The following is a 21,589-nucleotide window of genomic DNA, read 5'->3' on the forward strand; positions in this document are numbered from 1 at the left end:
ATTTGCTCTCAGTTAATATTTTAGTAGATATTGTCATATTTGAGTTTTTCATTCGCTTTCACTCAAGGTTTTAAAGCGCGTATACTAAAAAAAAGTTTTTTCACACCATTGTAAAGAATGTTTCGTATCTCTCTCAAACTGATATTGAATCTCACAATTCACCCCTTGGAGGCCTAATGTTCTCATTGGTACACCACCCCGTGTCTGGTCTCTGTGTATAATACTGGTTCCCGAAGGGGGTGGATTGTGAGATTCCACAACGGATGAAGATGGCAACGAAACATTCCTTACAAGGGTGTGAAAATCTCTCCACGTTTTAAAACGAGAGGATACGTAATGGACAAAAGCGGACAATATCTATTAGCGATGAGCTTAAACTGTTACAAATGGTATTATAGTCAGACACGGAATGATGTGTCAACCAGGATGTACAAAGGTATGAAAATGTTCGGGGGAGTTTTTAAAATTTTGAGCGAAAATACATTATAAAGTTGACCTTGTGAATTAGAACAGAAACCCCCATAGAAAAAGTTGACCTCTCTGGAATGCGACTGTTTTAGAATTAAAGCACGAATTTCGAATAGCATTAATTGATGTTCCATCCCAACGATTACAGAAGGATCGGTTATTTGTGTTTGTTTCGATTCAACATCATCCTTCTCACGTTCTTGTTTATTTGTGAATTTCCCCTTTCATCATCCGCCGGGTTTTCCCTGCAGAAGTTCGTCTAAATTCATCTGCGTTGTGCTCAGTATCATTCTCTTGGGCGCCATGAATATCTTTTCTAAGAAACCCAACGCCAAAGGTCGTCCCGAATTGCTGCCATCTTTTCTACTTCATTGATTTCGTTCCACTTTGATGATTTGTTTATCTAAATTTGTAGCGGCAACTTGTTCGTCTGAGTTCCGCTTTCTGATTTTTGTATTTTTTTTCTGCGAATTAAACTGGATTATGTTTGTTTCGTTCGTCTTGTGTTGCTCGTTGTGTGATTGGACTTGTTTTGATTTCAGAAGCTCTTCGGGAGAGTAAAAGGGAAATGACGCGCTCTACGAGAGGTATCTTATTGATGTTTCTTACCTGCACTTGATTAGGAAGGAATTCATCTGGTTTTATAGTCATGATCACCCTTTTGTTTCTTTAAATATGTTCATGTTTCTCATTATATTCGTGTATTTTACACTTCATTCGTTGTTCATCATGATGTTTCTTTCGGACTGAATGGCTCAAAGAAGCATGGAACTATGATTACCCCCAACCCTTCCCTTAAAGAGAAAATGGGAAGAAATTTTGGGCTTGAACTTTGGGTCTTTTCTTCATGCTATACCATTCATGTTGTGGTTTGAATTTGTAGAAGATAGTACTAATGTTTTGGGATTCCTTTCTGGAATGGATAGTCTTCAGAGTTTAACGGCCTAAGCCCTCCGCTAGCAGATATTGTCCTATTTGGACTTTCTCTTCTAGGCTTTCCCTCAAGGTTTTAAAATGTGTCTGCTAGGGAGAGATTTTCACACCCTTATAAGGAATGCTTTGTTTCCCTCTCCAACCGATGTGGAATCTCACAATCCACCCCCCTTTGGCCTAGCATCCTTGCTAGCACACCCCCTGGTGTCTGGGTTTGATACCATTTATAACAGCTCAAACCCACCGCTAGCAGATATTGTCTGCTTTGGCTCGTTACGTATCGCCATTAGTTTCACGGTTTTAAAACGCGTCTATTAGGGAGAGATTTCCACACCCTTATAAGGAATGCTTCGTTGCCCTCTCCAACCGATGTGGGATCTCACTATCCACCCCTCTTTGGCCTAGCGTGCTCACTGACACACCATCTGATGTCTGGCTCTGATACCATTTGTGATAGCACTAAGTGGTCACATCTTTTTGCTTATTTTTCTCACCTTTCTTTTTGCAGGTATAGAGAAGGAAATCGGAGCATTGCAATTAGAAGTACGTGAAGAGCATTTAAAGATGGCTGTTCTCTAAATTTCCTGTGTTTTTACTATGATTTGACTTATTATCTTATCAGGAAAAGAAGCTTGTCGCAGAGATAAAGAGAACTGCCAAAACAGGAAATGAGGTACATTTCATATTCTGGACCAGATTGTATCAATCTTAGACTCTTTAAGTCTTGAAAAATTCTACTTCTGAGATTTCTCCGAGTATTAATGTTTTTTAGCATCATTTATTCATTTCTTCAGGCAGCAACAAAGATCCTTGCTCGCCAGCTAGTTAGACTTAGACAGCAAATTGCAAACTTGCAAGGAAGTCGAGCTCAAATGAGAGGCATAGCAACTCATACACAGGTGAAGTCAAGTGCCTAATTCCTCTCTTTTCTTATTTTGTTGAGTTAGTGCAATCAGATTTATAGTTTTCTTGTGTGCATACATGAGATCTATAGACATCTTTTTCGCTCAAATGTTTAAATATGTTATATTATTAATGTCACATACCGACTTTTTGCAGGCAATGCATGCTCAAACCTCCGTTGCTGCTGGCATGAAGAGTGCCGGTAAAGCAATGTCGGTTATGAATAAGGTATGAAAATTTGGATATTAATAAAATCTTACATATGGTTGAGTAGCTGTATTCGACACGCCAGGTAGAGGCAATAAAAGGGTGTTGTTTGGGTGAAGCAAATCTAGCATAACTAAGTTGAAAACAATTATATATAGCAGCAATTGTCTCATTTTTGGCTGTGCAACACTCCAGAAAATTTCAATTAGAAAAAAGAATGAAAATAAGACTGATCTGAAGAAAAAAATTATATATAATTGTTACCATACTCATCTGCAGCAAATGGATCCCGCTAAGCAAGCAAAGGTCATTAGAGAATTTCAGAAGCAGTCCGCACAGATGGATATGACTGTAAGATCTTGCTCTAAGTAAATATGTTTTTTCCACACACGTTTATATAGGAAGAAAAGCATTTGAATTAGCAAGCTTTCTTTATTTTGTGCTTTCTACATGCATAGTGACCTACGACACCTTGCCCTTCCTGTTGGTATACTTTTTTTTTTTTTGGTTGAAATTAGCACGGCATGATGATAGCGCTATATTAGGCACATCAGACTTCCGAGGATGTTAATGAAAGAAACGATTAAATATTAGCATGAAATTTTGACTTCTGTTAAGGGGATAAGTTTTGACTCATAGTCATTGTTTGCAGGAAACTATGCCATACTCCTAATGCAATTAGAATCCATGTTATCAAAATTTTGAACTGTTGTGAAAAATTTGTTCTGCTTTGCCGTTTTATGTTTCATGTTTCTGGATCCTCACGTTATCTCATTGGCAGACGGAGATGATTTCAGATGCCATAGATGATGCCCTGGATGATGATTTAGCTGAAGAAGAAACTGAAGATCTAACGAATCAGGTAAGCTCCTACAGTTGCCATCATTTTCTCCTCTCTTTATTCCAATCGACTCGGGTGGAGCAGGAGGTGTAGAAAATAGTTCGCTCAAAATTGTTTCTTGGTAACAAGCTCCAATCATCAGTACATAATTTGAAGCTCTGGCCCTTACCTTTTGGTTTTCTCTTGGTGATTGTGTGCATTGAATTTAAAGTTATAAGTTTGTGAGCAAGGGGTCAAAGTGCTTAGTTAAGAACTAAATGCAATAACACTACTTCCTCCTTCTGAACAGGTGCTCGATGAAATCGGCGTTGACGTTGCCTCACAGGTATGTTAAAATTGGTTTTGCATCTTTTTGAAGTCTTGACAACTGGATATTGAAACTGAACTGATTGGATCATGTGTATTTGATCCAGCTTTCATCAGCTCCGAAAGGAAGAATTGTGCCGAGGAATACCGAGGGTGTCAGCAGGTACGAAGTATTTCCCATTAACATTCTTCTTCTTGCATAAATCAAAAGAGAATTTATTTGTTATATCATAAAATGATCATGGAAATGGTATAATCATAAGTTGTTCCTTTTGTTTTTATTTCAAAAAGTGCTACTTTGTTGCTGATATTTTGCAGTTCGGGTGTTGACGAGCTCGAAAAGCGATTGGCTGCTCTTCGAAACCCCTGAGTAGTATGATAAGTTCCCTTTATTTTCAACTGAGATATACATGATTTCGACTAGGTTCATCTACTGTACATGGAAACTCTCTCTCCTTCTCATCTTCACAATTGAGCACAAATGTTTATTACCTTTTTGAGATGATGAAATCTTATCAAACCATTTGCTTGAAGCCTTCAGGATTTAAGTTGAAGGAAATGGAGATTATATCCTTATATGAAATGCCTCATGGTATAGATTAAGCTATAAATTTAGAGTTTTTGAGCTTCTGGTATGAAATGACATACTTATTAGATCATTTTTTTTGGGCAGAATTGACATAGTATGATGAACAGTTCGTGGGTAATGATATATTTTGTCGATAATATGGCAGAAACTAAATAAGAACACAATCCTAACATAATCCAAAACTGAAAGATACCGAAACTTTCTAAATACGAAACTTTTAGCGTCTAATTTCTAAGCTTAGAAACCATTCAAGCAACTCCCACGTTGCAACGAGTCCAGGATGAAGCTGTATAGAGACTTGTATCCTTCCATCTAAGATTTAGTGCCCCACCTTCCCCTTGTACAAGAGTAAACCCTTGATTATTTGATTGCATATTCAACATCAACCAAGCTTGAGCTATGGAGTTTGAACTCATTGGTACTTCCATTAAACACTTTCGCAGTTCACTTCTCCATTCCTTAAACTTCTCCTCTCCACTTCTTGATGACCCTCCAATTGCCAATATGTTATTGATCTCCCTATACAGAATATTGTGCTCCACTTGATTTCTGTTACTGTCATTGCTGCTCAAACAAGCTCCAAGAGAGTCGAAAATGGCAGAATAGTAATGCAAAGAGCTAACAAAGCGATCTAGATATGAACCTCCATGGCACATATTTTGCTCCACAAATGTGAAAATTTTAGGTCCTAGTTGTTGAATTAGTCCAAGGGTTTTCCAATCATCCCCGGTTGCATCATAAAGACAGTGTCGAACCCAGTTCACGACCACCGTCTCGCCTTGTCGGAGTTTCACCATTGATATGTCGACTTTTCCAACCTTTGTAGCAATAGGGTTGTACTCGAAAGATATGCCAAGTTGTCGAGCAATGTTTGAGAGTTGTTTTCCTGTGTCGAGGAGAAGCTCCATGGTGGTTCCCATGGCAGTGATCCTCACATGGCGAGAGCGGGAATCGTCCATTTTCGTGGTGAGAGCTTGAAAAAGTGGGGGCCATTGTATGCCTTGCATGATGTCAAGGTCTATGATATGAATTGGATCAACACATTGTGAGAGAGATTCAAGTATGGTTTGGTTTGAAGCCAAATGAGCAAACTTGAGTAATGGTGAAACATTGTTGAAAATTTGGAAGGAATTGCTTATGCTTTTGTAGTCCAGTAAAGGAGAGCAGATTCCCAATATGGAGTTTATGACTCTGCTAGACATGGCAGCTGCAAAGTATGTAACGACACGCTCTGCACTCGACTGCCCATAAGGTGACGCCATTTGAGTGAGTTCGAGAAGCATTCGGTGTGCCTCCACAAGATTGTCGACAGAGATCGCAACACTACACTCAAAAAGGAGGCTGATCAAAGTTAACCCATGATCATCAACATCTTTACTTCTCCCATTCCCTACATGAACTTGGAGCTCGTCACCATTCGTGGTATCATCGGTGCTAGACTCCAATAAGTCATTGACATGGTCAACCGAGTATGCAAACTCATTGCTGCTCTGCAAGTTGAAGGCTTGGTTATGAAAGATGGGAGTGTTGGAGATTGAAGAAGAGGGGAGCTCAAAATCCCAAGGTTCATCGGGATCGGGTGGTTGAAGAAGGCAGCCATTATCAACCTCCGGTCGGCTGAGCTTCATTGGAAAAGCGAAAGACTGAGGGTAAGGGGAGAGGAAGAAAATATATGGGTGTGAGAGGTTGGTGATGAAAGGGCATGGGAGCCATTTTAATGGCAGACATAAGAGCTTAGTTTTCTGCATCTTTTGTTTCTTTTTAATTTTGTGATCCGACCTTAGGAAGATGGCCGGCAGAAACCAAGCCATAGAGAAGAAGTCAAGTGCTAAAAGCCAAATTGAATGACATATGCTTGGTGGGAGATAGCATAACTCATATAATCCAAAAAGTCATGATCCAGAGTATATATCAATAAATTGTTGTTATGTTTTGCCACAGCACCAAACACCCTCGGCCTTCGACTTCTACACTTCAAGAATATACCCATGTGCAGCGCATTGTGCTTGGAGTGTGGGCGTGGCGGACGACATAGGGTACCCCATGCCCAGCTCATCTCATGCAAACTAGTCACTCCTATATAGTATATTTTGAGGTATTTTTAGTTTGCTTTTCTGAATGGTCGATTAGTATATTTGAATTATATCGATATAGACATGTCACTCAAATGCTACTTAATACTCAAGCTCAAACTTCAATGGATCTACAAACAAAATTCAACCCGTTCATCAATCATATTTTTCTGCCACTGTCCAAATGAAAAACTCAATGGTGATGCTTAAAATCATTCACCAACATGATTATGAATATGAATGTTATATTGGTGCTAATAAAAATAATATAAAGCCCTCTCAGCAAATAAATATTAAAATATAAAGGAATGATTGACTATAAACTAAGGGATATGGCGACAAATGGCTTACACAATATTTTTCAGAATTAATTAACCAAGGGAAGTATATTGTACCATTATAATTACAAGGAATACTTCTGCAAGTATCTTCTAATTGTAAGGTATCATTCCATCAGAGATACGAATCCAGCATCAGTTCTTATGCATGGGATTGAAGAAGCTTGTCTACAACAGTGTAATGTACATTTGTTGGCATTCTACAGATTTCAACCAGTCAAATTATGCTTTCTATGATTCTCGATATTTGGTAAGGTCAAAGGTCAACGTTCTCGAGCAGCTGTAAAATACAAGTGCATTATTCGTAACGACGTTTTGGCCATGAGCATGGAAACAAGAGATTAGGCTAACGAACAAGAATGCAACAGACAATAGCCAAAATCTTGCATATTAAATCATTCAGATTCGTTTGTGTAAAAAAAATGTTTTATGAACTTACCTTCTCTCGCAATCCCGGTAAACCCCGACTAAAGCTTCGGCTTTGTCGTAAAAGCTATCCTTCAGTGATATAACAATACTTTGAAAACCACTACTTCCATCGTCGTCCTGATTCATCCTGGCACCTTCACATGACTTCGATCGAATGAAACCAGCGACCTTCGCAACGTTCAAGTTATCTAAGGCAGCATCCACTTCATCCAAAATGAAAAAGGGCGAAGGCCTAAAACTGAAATACATTGGATAATGTAAACAGGCATCAGTTGACAAAATAAATTGTTGGCTCTTAACAAGTTTATTGGCTTCCTCTACGGCAAAATTAACCCAAGCCACTGCTAATAGATATTATCCTCTTTGGACTTTCCTTTTCAGGCTTGCACTCAAGGTTTTTAAAACACGTCTGCTAGGGAGAGGTTTCCACACCCTTATTAAGAATGTTTTGTTCTCCTCCCCAACCAACGTGGGATCTCACAATCCACCCCCAGGGTCCAGTGTCCTAGCTGTCACTCATTTCCTTCTCCAATCAATGTGTGACCCCTCAATCCATCTCCCTTCGGGGCTCAGCCTCCTTACTGGCACATCGCCCGATATCTCGCTCTAATACCATTTGTAACAGTCCAAGCCAACCGCTAGCAGATATTATCCTTCATGGGCTTTCCCTTTTAGGCTTGCCCTTAAGGTTTTTAAAAAGCGTATGCTAGGGAGAAGTTTCCACACCCTTATAAAGAATGTTTCATTCTCAACCCCAACAACAAAGGTAGGATCTCACCAAAATATTCTATAACATATGGTACTTGACACTGCAATGATGTAGTTTAATAAAATAATAACAACCATCTTATCCTATTGACTCAACCTGAGGGGGCATTGGTTGGGGAGTCAAGTTCGGTGGAAAGTCTATGATCTATTAGAGAGAGACTCATAAGAAACTGAAGGTTCATAGGTGTAAGATCAAGCATCAACACCATCATACCTATGAATGGAAAAAAGCAATGCTAGTGCTGCAACAGTCTTTTCTCCACCAGATAATTGTTCCATATCACGAAACCGCTTCGTTGGAGGCATAGCAGTATACTTGATGCCATGTAAAAATGGTTCATCCTCATTTTCCAGGTTCAAATATGCCGTTCCACCCAAGGGATGTGTATTACTTTTTGTCAATTGCTTATAAATCTTATCAATGTTTCCAGAAATATGGTTGAAAGCATCCATAAACAACTCGTACCTGCAGTTGTCAACACTAACTCAGCAAATACACACAAACTGCAAATTAGTGCAGCTCAAGAAAAGATTTCTCCCAAGAATTATAACTGATCATTCAGGTACAACATGTTGGCAACTAAATAACCTACATTGGAGAGTCCAACATACAAGTACAATAGTAGTATCCACATGTCTCAGAATAAATAAATGAGAATATCAACATAACAATGTATAACATAAGGCTATGAAGCATTGACGCCCCTCCAACATATGGAATGGTGTTGACGACACGACTAGAACGAAAGAACATGACCATAAATAATCCAAGTGTGTTCTTGAATTAGATTGGGTTGAAAGACGACTAAAATCCATTAGAGTATTGATATAATTAAATTCACCGTAACTCGTTAGCTAATCTTTCAACCCAACTATGCATACTTTGTTCGAATTAGTTTGCGTTGAAGTGATAATGTCTTTTTAAGACCCCTAGTGAGTGTTACATTTACATACACATCTCATATTATAATTTTAGACACATTCGAATATGCTTCTCAAGGTTAACTAATAGATCAAATGAAAGGGCCTTTCAAACATAAGGATGCAATTAAAAAGGATCACCTTTTTTGCTTAATAGAGCTGAATTTATCAGCCACCTCTTTCTCCTCTTTCCTAACTGCTTCAAACTCCTCAGATATTATTCTTTCCTTCTCTTTCAAAGCCTCATATTGATCTAGTGCTTTCAAATTTGGTGCAGTTCTTTCAATTTCAGATATCAAGCCATCTATCTTACGTTTAAACTCCATCTCAAGTTTCTCTCTATCAGATGATCTCTTCTCCTGTTGATAGGATCTATTGAGGTGGCTAAAATCAAAAACAGGGCCAGGCGTCAATGATTCAATCTCCATGGGGTCTGAGATAGTGGGAAGAACTATATTTTCCAATTCACATTTTTCCACTATTTCCTGCTTCTGTGTGATCAGCTGTTCAATGTTGCTCTCCTGGAAGAAAAAATATGGTGGATATCCATCATGGTTTACTATGCTTATATAAAGAATTAAGAGCAAAGAACCACAAAAAATTCAATTAAGAGAGCAAGGACATATTTATTATATATACTATACATTTTTTTTATTGAAGATTTGTTAACTTCTGATATTTTCATATGAGAAAAAAGAAATAAAAATGAGTGACGTAAAAGCAATATGTTAAGAGGTCGAAGAAACGATCACAGATCACCTATTTTAAATCATACAATATCTAATATCAAAATACTTTTAAAAAGGGTTCGGTACCATGGTACGCATACCGTGTCGACAAATATCAAAAGCCTTAAAACAAAACCTTAGAATTAATCTGACGACTCAGTTTTGATATGCTAGTTGTAGCAGAAGATGTTTTCTTCTTCCATTCCTGCATATCCTTCTCACAGTCTTCCAACCTCGACTTCCACTCTGAAAAGACAATGAATTTTTAACTAGAGGAACAATAAAAAACAAAAAACTATGTTTATAAAGAAGTGTTCTTCCATAAAAGCACTACAACCAAAAGTTACCCAAAATTCACATGGAAGAAATATTAGGGCAATAGTTGTTAACTGGACAAACGATAAAGAACAATAAACCACGTTTATGAAATCCGCCTTGTTGGTATGATATGAGGAAAAAATTGTTCCTATCAATGAGATTCTCGAGTTTAGTAAATGAAATACGTGCCATTTCAACTTGAATAAATGTCTTTCTTGAAACTTAGATGTCATACTAAAAAGATCAGATCTCAAGGCTCTAAGTCATGATGGAAGTTCCAGTGCCTACACAGATAGATCATGGTTTTCGATACCCAAATTTAAAAATAAAATAAAATAAAAACTCTTAGATCCTCTATTTTCTATTCCTTTGATAGAATTCCACTGTGAGCCATACTAAAAGGAAAAAGAAACAAATAAAAATCAGATCTTTTATAATATATGCAAGAACTGTCCTATTCCAGAGTTTTACAAGAGAATTTGATATGGTAAGATCATGCTGCAAAAAAAAAGCTCAAAATTTTCACAAAGTATTTTTGCAAATGGTAAGTAAAATAGAATTTCAGAAACAAATAGATATATATGTATATATATTGTATATATTCCGCGACGAGAACTTACCAGCTAGTTCCTCCTTCAAGCGATCGATATCATTATTGGCATTTTCGGCGGTTGATTTGGTATCAGCTTCTTTGTTTTGAATCTTTCTTAAACCATGCTCCAAAGAAGTCAAAGTAGATTCTAGTTCTTTAATTTGTGATTCCATGTCCCGATTCTGTTCATACTCCAACCTGTGTTGTTAGGTCACAAACAGAATATGTTCTATTAGCATAGAAATGAGTTGACTATAATTGGAAGTTACGAACTATTCATTTATATACAATAGTAGAACTAAAGTTCAGTAGAAAATATGGTATCAGCCAAAGATTTGGGCTCAATAAACCAAAAGAATGTACAAAAAAAACTCTGATACACCCCTACTTGAGCAAAACCGTGCATTATTCACCAGCTCTCAATGTGCAAGGAACAAGAACATTGTGCATGTGTTTTATTTTCTTAAACATAGAAGCATAAGTACGCTAAGCATGGTAGGATAAATGTAAAAACGCGGGAACCTACTGGCATTTCAATTTTGACAGCTGACTGCTCAAGCTAACACGTTCATCGGCCATATGCTGCACAGATTGGAGTTGGTTTTCTTCGTATTCTCGTATGTTGGCCACCCCAACAGATTTGCTGAAATCTCGATATATCCGGTCAACAATTTCATTGATCCTCCTCTCCAACTTCCTAATTTCTGTGTTCCTCTTATCAACCCCATTCTTCAACTACAATTATAACAATACAACATTACAGTTGAATTTTTAAATGTGTACAGAAAATAAAAAGGTTGACGTATGATCATAATATTACCTTCTGAAGTTCAGGACTTATTCGATCAATTTCTTCTTTTATAATTTCCTTCTCTTGCCTCAAGTTTGCAAGTTTGTCTTCAATACTTCGCTGCAATAAAACATCTCATAGTCAACCTCACATTCATTTCTCTCTTTTTCTAAGAATTAGATTTTTCTATACAAAGATTCTGTTTGAAGGAGTACGACAACGACAAGAATATTTTAGGGTAATCACCTTCTCAATCTCTGCATACTGAATCTTTTTCTCAAGTCCACTAATCCTCCCAGATGCTTCAGATTCCTTTAGTTGCATCTCTCTGATTGATCCAAGTTCATCTAGCTCTGATTCATACTGTTCTTTTTTTTTCTTAAACCCTACAAAACAGTAACTATAAATGATATAGTTCCAAAAAACCATAATCAATGAATGGATTGAGTACCTTCAATCTTTTTATCGTCCCATTTGTTTGACCTCGCTTCCATGCCACCACTGGTACCCCCAGTCATTGTGCCAGATTTCGTAAGCAGAATTCCATCAACAGTTACAACTAGTTCAAGCATAAGCAAAGTAACCATAAGATAAACCTGATGGAGCTATAAAATATAGTTTAAAACTGACTAAATGTTACCTTTATATCTTTCTCCGCTCCAGCTCAGAGCCTTGGCTTCATCAAGGTCGTCACAAACAAGAGTATTTCCCACAGCAAAAACAATTGCCTTCTCCAATGTCGGATTAAAAGTGTGGTTGTTAAGCATACAAATTCATAGCATATTCTCGTCTATTACCCACTAGCAGTTTAAAATTACTTAAATATGATTTTAGAAAATGAAAAATCAAATGTCAGAAAATGGATCACAATTTCTTGAGAATAAAGGAATTAAACCAATCATACAGAAATATTTCAAAGGAAATTTCCAGTTTCATATCCATATATAGTTAGCACAGTGAGTTAAATTTTAATTAAAAAAGAATGAACTCTAAACTTAAGTAGTGAGTTTATCACCCCTTATCCTTCTTTTTTAGTTGTAGCTAGCTGTGTGAACGTTTTTATAGCTAGACACGATTGTTCCTCGTTTTTATAGCAATGTTATGATCTGGCTCAAAAGGTAATTAATTCAAGGTATAGATTATTTTCTCCTGATTTTAAAAATTTTATGTAACATCGCATATAATTAACTTAATAGACAGCTATGTACCAAAACGTTGGTGAAGAAGATTATCTCCAAACATAAACAGGTAACAAGTGTTTCTCCTCCGGTGTCCAAGTAATAGAACCGTAGAAGGATATTGGATAACATCAAAGACCAACTTTGCACTACCACCTAAAGCACGCAGTCTCTCAATGACGGGCTTTACACGAACAGACTGAAGAGGTATGAATGTCTGAGGAGGAAGCCTTCGTTCTTTCAAATACTGCAGGAAAGCCAGGAAAAGTATTGCATTTACATATAAAGTAAACCAAACCCCTTGTATCAAAACTAATAAAGGTACATAAAATTTGATAAACAAAGGCAAGCATGTTAAATACAAGAAATTCAAACGCATTGAGATCTCGGATAAATTATCATCTAAGGTAGAAATCAAATAAAGGGAAGAAAAGACAACATCAAAGACTTTCAAGGACATGTTTAAGATTTTAATTCAGTTTGGGAAATCTTCTACATCATAACTTTTCTATATTCTTCTTGCTATGCCATGAATAGCATTTTGCATTTAACATTAACTTCTTTTTTTATGAATTGAACTTTCATTCGACAAAAATGAAAGCTAAAAGGACATACAAAAATCAAATTGACCTTACCAAGTGGTACATCTTCCTGGAAATCAAATCCATATTGTTAACTCTTGTGCATGACTTCACACACAAAAAACTTAACTTTCACTTTCTACAATGAAGTAAAGATAGAACTGCTAGATGGGGAAGGACTCATCAAACACTGAAAGAATGAACTTCAAGCAAGCCTTTGAACGATTAGAACTCCAAAGACAAACATCCCTTCTCCAAGATTAAAAAAAAATCTCAAAATAAAAAAATAAAAAATAAAAGAAACTTAAGAATGTTTGGAAAGTTATAAGCTTGTTTGGAAAAGGCAGATAAGAATTTCCCTTCCATTGAAAGTCCGCTTTTCGAATTAAGAATGGGGCATCAGGACACTTATTTCCACATCTTCAACAATAAAGGAACCATTTTCAGCCCAAGTACAAAATATTTTTTTTGTCAACTCAGCAGCTACCTTTTTTCTTAATGGACGTACTCAAACAGACGTGATGATTTTAAAAACTAAAATGGCTACAAGAGGAAAAAGCAGAGATGATGAGAATAGAATCTTGAAAACCCAAAGACTAACAGAAAGGAAACCCAAGACGAGAGAAGAGAGCATTTTCATTACCTCATGCCTACTCTTCCACATGGATAACGCTCTTTGGGATTTAAGCTACCTAAATTTGTTAAAACCTACCAGCACCATGACAAAGCATTTTCTTCCTCTATAAGCCAATCTATAAATGTCAGCAATACTGTCTCTTATTTGTCAGCTTCCATCAGTCAAAACAACTCGACTGCCGTTGAACTACATAATCCAATTATGAACGTTTGTATTCAATGTGGGAAAAAAAAAACTAGAAAAAGCACATGGTCAGAGTGGAGGACCAAGAAAATACAAGGAAACATCATAAATTCTAAAAAAACAACACTAGTAAGGGGAAAAACTAGGGTTGTTAAATCACCAATCAACCAAAAATCTTAAGTTGACGGTTACAGTAAATTTAATTATATCAACACTGAAACACCCCTCGCTTGTGAATTTGAAAATTTGTACCATGCCCAACAAGTGAAAATCAATAATAGCTAGGGTAGGAAATGACATTAAAGGAGTTTAAGCAGATGGGTTATGGTAAATTTAATCATATCAATACTCCAACAAAGGCTAACGACAGTGGGGGAAATTGATGACAAGAACAAGAGTGAGAGAAACATTACTCTCCACCTCTTTACGAAATCAAAATGAAGTAATAATCATCCGATAAAATAAGTGTGTACAGTACAACATATGAAAAAAAATATTTCATAAGAGAAGCTTACTGACCAAGACAAATAAAAGGGCTACTATGCTTTATACTAGGGGCAAAAAAGAGGAGATGGGCTCGAATATGTACCTTAATACATTCTTTTCCTGTCTGTTCGTCCTCAACAACCACTGCATCCATAAATTTACCCATTGCAACAGTAACAGCCAGGTTGTACTTCTTTTGTGTTGGACGACAAAGATCAGTCATACGACCATGAACTCCTTGAAACAGCCGTTTCAATGTTTCAACAGCTTGAGATAATCTGGCATCTCTTTCATTTTCATATCTATCAGCCTTCAACTCACGCAGTTGGTTCTCAATCTCTCCAATTTTGGACTTTAGGTTTTCATATTTATTCCTGGATCAAGTTAAAAATTAAACATAACATAAGATTTTTTTGTGCCACATTAATCTAGACTATGCTAACTTAAATATGTATGAAACAAATGACAACCTTCAAAGAATGCAATAGCAGAACCAGAGAATACTTAAACAGACTTCATCGCCAGTATGAAAGCGATAACTAAAAAAAATTAACCTGGCATCTCGATGCTTATCTTTCATGGCATGCAAATCCTTTTTCAGATCTGCAACATCATCCTTATGTCTAGCTGAACTATCAAGAATTTTTCTCTGTCTTGTTCGCATCTGCTCCTCTTGTGACTCCAATTCATTCTCCCTGTTATTTAATTGTTGAAGGTTTTCTTCCAAATTCTTCTGAGCTTCAATATCAGCATGTTGTTGCCTATCTAATACCTCCTTTTCATCTCTTAGTTTTACAGTTTTCATCCCAGCTTCCTCCTTGCTGCAGCATCAAGAAACCAATTACCAACTACAATTAAAACTAAGGGAAAGGCAAAGGTTTGAGAACAATGTCAACATCAATATGATCCTCTCAGATTTTTTTTTTTTTTTTTTAACGAGAAACAAAGATATTTTAGAATGGGCAAAACGCCATGGGCAATGGGTTTAGAAAACCCCTCCCCAAGAATCTACAAGAGCCTCCAATCGTGAAGGATGATAGACACAGTGTAGTTACAAATGAAGTTCTTGCGGTTATAACACAACCAAGAGCTGGTGAGTTGTATGCTATAACACAAAAAATCAAAAGATGCCTCCTTTTCTTTAAATGTTTTACGATTACCCTCCTTCCAAGGACAAGCTTGTTGAAGGGTCAGGGCCCCAGGCCTTAACCTCGAAAGTCGGGGTTCCAAAGAGAATTTGGGAGTGCGGTTCTAGAGTCAAGTCCGTCCATATGAAATATGAATGCTCACCAAATTTGGTGTCAATTGGACACCGGAAGGACGCTCCACGACACTGTATGACCGTTCGCCAAAATGATGTCTACCGAGAAGTATTGAAAATGCCTCAAAATGTACTATAGGGGGAGATATGATGTCAACTCTCCACCACCTTTGGGCTTTGTGGCCTAAGCGAGCTACCCTATGGCACATGCGTGTGTCACAGTGAGGGCAAGCGTTTAGAGACGAGTGTCTCAGGTGACTTCATTTGAAATGGGTCTTTCGAGAACAGTACCAGGCGGCACGAGTGTGCCAGTATTGTACCCTAGCATGAGTGTTAGATGTTGGATTATGCACCCGTTATCCGGTACGGTATCCATAAATGACATGAACTTCATTATTATGCACCCTAGCATGAGCATTCAAGAACTTTATGCTTCCAGTTTCAACCAAATCAAACTCTTCTCCAAAAGTAAAGACATGTTTATGAACTTCATTATTGGTTTAATGAATCAAGAAAATACCTTTTCACAAAGAAATATAAGAATTCTCATGTCATGCATCAGAAACAACATTCCCAAACAAGCATCAACGATGTCAAGTACAATCTATAGAAGCATAATTTTTAAAGGATATTCTCAAAATGAAGTCCCAAATCTAGTTAATATGACTAATTTTTAGGGTAAGGAAATAGTATCAACATAGAATCATTTTCAATCAAAAAATTAAATAAATAAAGACTTACATTCGACAATATTCCCTCAGCTCTTGGTCATCCAACTTTAGTTTTTCACCACTGTCTCGGCCTTTTTCATGTAAGTCCTCCAGCTTTGCATTGAGATCCCGTATGCCCTTCTGTAACTCCTTTATATATTGAGCGTGTTTTCTCCTTTGTTCCATTTTCTTATCAAGATCTTTTCTACTTCTCTTGATTTTTGAATTTATTCGAGATGTTTCTTCTTTCAATTTAAGAAGCTCGGGTTGCTGCAAAGCATGGCAATAAATTTTTTTAAAAAAATGTTTGATGAATAATCAACAGAGCGCAAGTTAAATATAAAATTAATGATCACAGACCCTTAAAAAAACAATTCTTCATAATATTAAGCATTAATCAATAAAGAGGTCCACAACTACAACAGAAAAACCATTTAGCTGTCCTCCATACCAGTTATGCTGAAGAAAACTTTAAGCGTCAAACTGCATTTTTGAGATGATTCATTTAAAATGTTTTGAAATGAATTCAACAAAATGAAGTTGGCGCACTTACATTCTTATCAAGCTTATTACTTCTCTCTGCAATTCTCTTCTCGCAGTTACCAATTTCCTTAAAATACTTAGCTTGTTCTTTTCTCTTTTTCAATGCTTCGTGTTCAAAACCATCAATTTGTTCCATGACATCATCACGGCTTCTCCTTTCAGCTTCAAGATCATCATTAAGTTTTACGACGTCCTTTTCTATAACAAATAATTGCCACAAGAAGTGATCTTTCTTCAAAGATCTCTGCAGATAGGAAAATGGAAAGAAAAAAAATTAAAATTTTAATAATCTAAAGAAAGTCCCACAAACTCCTAAAATTATTAAAATTTACAATACAAGAGAATAAGCAAGATGATACTTCAATGCAGGGCAATAACAACTTAGCTGCACAGACATCAAGTATTGTTCAGTGTAGGAATTATTTCCATCATGCTCTATGTATTCAGAAACCGCAGATTGCATACCAGTTGATCTTGCAAACGGAGGTGTTTTTCAGCTTCTTCCTTTTGCTCTTTCTTCTGTTTTCTTTCCATCACAATAGTCTTTTTCTTCTGATATACAAGTGCTGAATTTTCTTCAGCTTTGGCTTTCTGCTCTTCATACTCTTCATATTCTCTCTTGAAATCATCAGATCCAGAGATTTGCTCAAGAAGTCCCGAGAGTTCTTTGGGACTTTTGGATGCAACTGATTCTACATCACCCTAAATGAAAAAGCATGTTAACTACAGGAATATGTCAAACAATCAACTTACTTTCCTTCAACAATTGACATGATCAAAGAAGCTAGAACTGCTTTTTAAAGCCTATCTAATATGATGCAATATAGTACTTGTAGCCTTTGCTCCTCACATTTAAATGCAACTGGCTTTGTCTTCGTATTACTTAAGCCTTAGGCATCCACAACTTGGTCAGTCTATCAGAGTAGCAAACTCTAACATTCCAAACCCTTTTTCTTCCTAGATCCCCAATTCACGTTCTCATATGTCTTCTCATTGTCAAGTTTTGGGTTCCCTCTTTATTTTTTCCTTAGTCTGGATCTATCTTCCTTCGATAAATGAAACTCAACTAGATAAAATGGTAGAAGAGATCACATCCTTAAACCTTTCTACTGAAACTTTGGCTGAGACTTCATAGACGGATGTGTTGAGACTAATCAGGCAAAAGTCTTTTAGCATCATGGCTTCAAGCAAATGAAATTTCACTTGACAAAAGAGTTATAGCTTTCTGATGGACCAAGAACCACTTCCTCAGTACCTCCATCAAGCCTTCCCCTTTTCATTGATATAATAAAAAGAGACTAATGCTCAAAGGATGCAAACTCCACAAGGGAGTGAGAAGAAAGCTTCCCTTTTCCTGAACAATTTTTTATATGAAATGGATTCTTCATTCTGCATCTGATATCCTATGAAAAAGCGGTTCTTTTCATCTCTTTCTAGTCAATGCACTTCACAGTTATAAATGGCCTATTTTTTCGTGAAATTTAACTGTTCTTTAAAAAATAAATAATTTATAAAATTTCTTTTAAAAAAAAAACAATTACTTTTCTACTCTTCAATCACTACTTTCCTCGTATTGATACTAAATGTTAAAATTTGTATTAAAAAAAATTGATCGTTTGGTCTCTCAAGAAGTCTTAACAGTCATGATAAGCCAAAGGAAGTTTGCTTCAACTACTTTAGGCCCCTGACCACATTTTTCTACATTGTTTCATTGCAAGACGGTGTTGGGAGGTTCTTCATAAGAAATGAAAGAACACACGGCATAAAAGAAAAGCCCACAAAAAAAGAGGCAAGCTAAAGAAAGAGATGTCAAACACTTAAACAAGACCTAAAGAAGAATTACAAAAAGGCTTTGTCACTAAAGCCCAAGAAGAAACTTTGAATCTAATAAAGGTCTAAATATCACTCGAAGACCTCTCAAGCCCTCTAAATACCCTGTTATTCCTCCTTCCCTAAAGGCCCCACAAAACTACAGTCTCCAGCATGCCATAAAAACCTTCCCCTCTCATGAAATAGAGGATAGAGAATAAACCTCTTGATCATCTCTCTACTACAACCCCTACATCTAGCCAGGCTTAAGTCAAACTACTCAAAGAAAAGACTCCAAACAGCATAGGCTAAATAACAGCTTCAAAGGATATGATCCAGGTCCACAATTGCTCGCCTAGAAGGAATCAATAAAAAGGCCTAATAAAGAAAGGGCATCTTCCTTCAAACTTGATATAAAGTGTTAACTCTTCCATGTAGAACCACTCGAGGCAAAGATAGAATCATCTTCCACAACGAGGCAAAGACTTAATCTTCTTTAGAATTTTCACCTTCCACAATGAGGCAAAGATAGAATCACTCGAGAGGGATTGACCAAACAATGAAAGAAGGATTTACAAAGCAAGCCATCATACAGACAGGGACTCCAAATACAAATATCTCTTCCCCCATACTACAACAAAACTCCCCTAACAAGGGAAGACCAACAATTATTCACCATTTCCCTATCGGATAAAGGACATCGAAACCCCAAAATGGGAGAAGAAAATGACAGTGAATCTGAACATTAGCCACCAACTGGTTCCTCGTCGAGGTTAAACGGTACAAAGAAAGAAAATGTGTCTATCCCCCAAGCAATTATCCTCCCAAAAGAAAGTACCTCTCCCATCCACCAAACATTGGAAAAAAGAAAAAAGAAAGAAATATAGAAGATAGTAAATAACTAGATCAACCTTACAAATGAGACTTCCACCTATGGATTTTTTGTTTTGTTGTTAACTTTTTGTCTGGTTTTTAACCCCAACCAAGTTTTGAAAACTAAAAAAAAAAAAAAAAAAAAAAAATTAAAAATTATTTTGTTTTTTGCTTTGAGGTTTTTTTTTTTTTTGTGGGTTTGTACTTTTGTATGCCCTTAAATATTCTTTCATTTCATTCGATGAAAGCTAAGTTTATTATAAGATAAGAAGAAAAAAAATCTTTTAGTCGCTGCTCAGTTGTTGAGATAACTCGGTAAACCGATTGATCTATAACAATTTTGTTCCATAAATAGAACTGGGGGACGAAAAAACAAGTTATAAAAATTACAATGATTCCCTGCGATTATAGAGTTCAAGAAAACATATTATACGAGCATATGAAAGTTTGGAGTAGACCCTTTTCTAAAATAAGAAACGAAGTTTGCAGAGCAAACCTGGAAAACGAGGAAATTCCGAGCCTTGATAAGTATTCCAAGTGACCTCAGCTTCGAATTATACTCATCCCAGGAGACAATCTTTCCATCAATTCGATACTCGCTGCCGCCAGTGCTTGTGATTGCTCTCGTAAATTGGAGCTCCGAACCATTACCTATCTGATAAACGAGCCGAACGAACGCCCTCCGTCCCTTCTGTTCCTTTTCCCTGTCATCAAAAGCGTAGATTAGGTCCTTCAACTGTGCCCCGCGCAGTTGCCCAGTCCGTACACCAAGCACAAAGCTTATGGCATCCATAAGGTTCGACTTCCCAGCTCCATTGGGACCAATTATGGCAGTGAAATCATAAAAAGGACCGATTGTCTGATGACCCTTGTAGGACTTGAAATTCTCAAGCTCCAGTCGAATAATCTTGCCGGACGAAATCATGGACGGCATGGTGTGCAAGAACTTACATGTAGAAAGAAAATTAAAACTCAGAAGGAAAATACAACGAAGTGGAAGTAATCTTCACAATAGCTAAACAATCAACAGAGATAATCTTTCAAAATGGTAAAAGAAGAATCACCTGAAGAAGCGAACTAGGGCTTCAACTGAAAAGTAGAAGCTACTCGTTACTTCAACAAAAATCCAGCGGGGAAGACGAAACTTCAGTGTAGAACAGAATCACTTCCATGGAAGTGAGAAATTGAGAAAGTGGAGAAGAAAAATCGGGAGGGAGTGGAGAGAAATCCGCAGAAATTTGGCGGGAGAAGGTGTTTGGTAGAAATTTTTACAAGAAATCCCATTTTTTCCGCCCACTCACGATTTCATCGATGTTTTTTTTTTTTTTTTCAGAAAACCGTTAGTGTTTTTTTTTTTTTTTTTTTTTTAATAATAAAAACAACAATGTTTTATTGTCTTTTTATTATTATTATTATTATTTCTCCCATTTAAATTGCTGGCTTAAAAACATATAATTAGTTTTTAAAAAAAAACATGGATGATTATTGGTAAATTTTAAAGGTTTAATTAATATATTTATTTACTGAGTTTAAATAGTAAATATCTTAGAATGGCTACAACTATATGTTTTTATTTTAGATTGATTTACAATAAATATAAAATGGGTTTCATTTCTTTTATAATGGGAAATTTAAAATTAATTAAATACATGAAAATTGACCTAATAAAATAGATAGACGTCTGGTTAGATGATTGTGTCATTCTCTATACGTGTGAAAAACCCGTCAATTTTTACAATATGATTTTATAAAAACATGTGAATAGTTCGGTTGGTGGGATGATCAGTAGCACTTGAAAACGAATCTCGAAGCTCGTTTGGTTTAGTTAACGTGCATGGAGGAGAAGGAGAAGAACCATCCTCATCGTCTTCGGTATTGATATCATAGGTGATGTGGGTGGGCTTGATGGCTCGAAATTTGTTCTAGAGGGTCGTTGGATTGCTCGAATAAGTTGTCATCCTCATAAAAAAATTGTGTTTTCTAGAGGATTGTGTAATTATTTGCACGAGCATAAAATTGTGATTATGTTAATGAATTTGGAGCATCATCCATCACCGTTGTCAAAGAAAAATCAAGTGATTAACAGTTGATCCATGTTTCGTTTTATCCTGTTCCATGATTAGTT

The 21,589-nt window shown here is 36.5% G+C and overlaps 3 protein-coding genes across 6 annotated transcripts; 1 reads left to right on the top strand and 2 right to left on the bottom strand.

The window, feature by feature from the left end:
* The first annotated feature begins 520 nt into the window (after positions 1 to 520).
* LOC111497975 (vacuolar protein sorting-associated protein 2 homolog 3-like) lies at positions 521 to 4,246 on the top strand. Of its 3 annotated transcripts, none has more exons than XM_023149006.1 (12): positions 521 to 624; positions 753 to 805; positions 1,011 to 1,055; positions 1,910 to 1,944; positions 2,024 to 2,074; positions 2,196 to 2,300; positions 2,461 to 2,532; positions 2,791 to 2,862; positions 3,293 to 3,373; positions 3,642 to 3,677; positions 3,766 to 3,821; positions 3,977 to 4,246. In XM_023149006.1, the coding sequence occupies exons 2-12, from the start codon at positions 772 to 774 to the stop codon at positions 4,026 to 4,028; spliced, it is 639 nt and encodes a 212-aa protein (XP_023004774.1). In that variant the 5' UTR covers positions 521 to 624; positions 753 to 771; the 3' UTR covers positions 4,029 to 4,246. The 3 variants fall into 3 exon arrangements, with proteins under 3 accessions (XP_023004774.1, XP_023004775.1, XP_023004773.1); XM_023149007.1 differs by having other exon boundaries at positions 526 to 633; XM_023149005.1 differs by having other exon boundaries at positions 526 to 805.
* A 123-nt stretch (positions 4,247 to 4,369) lies between these two features.
* On the bottom strand, positions 4,370 to 6,174 carry LOC111497974 (protein SCARECROW-like). Its single transcript, XM_023149004.1, has one exon. The coding sequence runs from the start codon at positions 6,056 to 6,058 to the stop codon at positions 4,496 to 4,498; it is 1,563 nt and encodes a 520-aa protein (XP_023004772.1). The 5' UTR covers positions 6,059 to 6,174; the 3' UTR covers positions 4,370 to 4,495.
* A 409-nt stretch (positions 6,175 to 6,583) lies between these two features.
* On the bottom strand, positions 6,584 to 20,792 carry LOC111497664 (structural maintenance of chromosomes protein 1-like). 2 transcript variants are annotated; one of them, XM_023148527.1, is made up of 19 exons: positions 20,529 to 20,792; positions 19,961 to 20,410; positions 17,248 to 17,484; positions 16,793 to 17,026; positions 16,271 to 16,509; positions 14,823 to 15,089; positions 14,372 to 14,642; positions 12,504 to 12,628; positions 11,844 to 11,953; positions 11,655 to 11,762; positions 11,450 to 11,589; positions 11,234 to 11,323; positions 10,940 to 11,148; positions 10,442 to 10,611; positions 9,640 to 9,749; positions 8,917 to 9,296; positions 8,069 to 8,320; positions 7,097 to 7,324; positions 6,584 to 6,937 (listed from the first exon to the last, which is right to left on the bottom strand). In XM_023148527.1, exons 2-19 carry the CDS (start codon positions 20,396 to 20,398, stop codon positions 6,889 to 6,891), a joined length of 3,657 nt encoding a protein of 1,218 aa, XP_023004295.1. In that variant the 5' UTR covers positions 20,399 to 20,410; positions 20,529 to 20,792; the 3' UTR covers positions 6,584 to 6,888. The 2 variants fall into 2 exon arrangements, with proteins under 2 accessions (XP_023004295.1, XP_023004296.1); XM_023148528.1 differs by lacking the exon at positions 20,529 to 20,792 and having other exon boundaries at positions 17,248 to 17,474; positions 19,961 to 20,073.
* Positions 20,793 to 21,589: the final 797 nt, after the last annotated feature.

Source organism: Cucurbita maxima, unplaced genomic scaffold (assembly GCF_002738345.1).
Source record: "Cucurbita maxima cultivar Rimu unplaced genomic scaffold, Cmax_1.0 Cma_Scf00024, whole genome shotgun sequence".
Taxonomy (NCBI): Eukaryota; Viridiplantae; Streptophyta; class Magnoliopsida; order Cucurbitales; family Cucurbitaceae; genus Cucurbita; species Cucurbita maxima.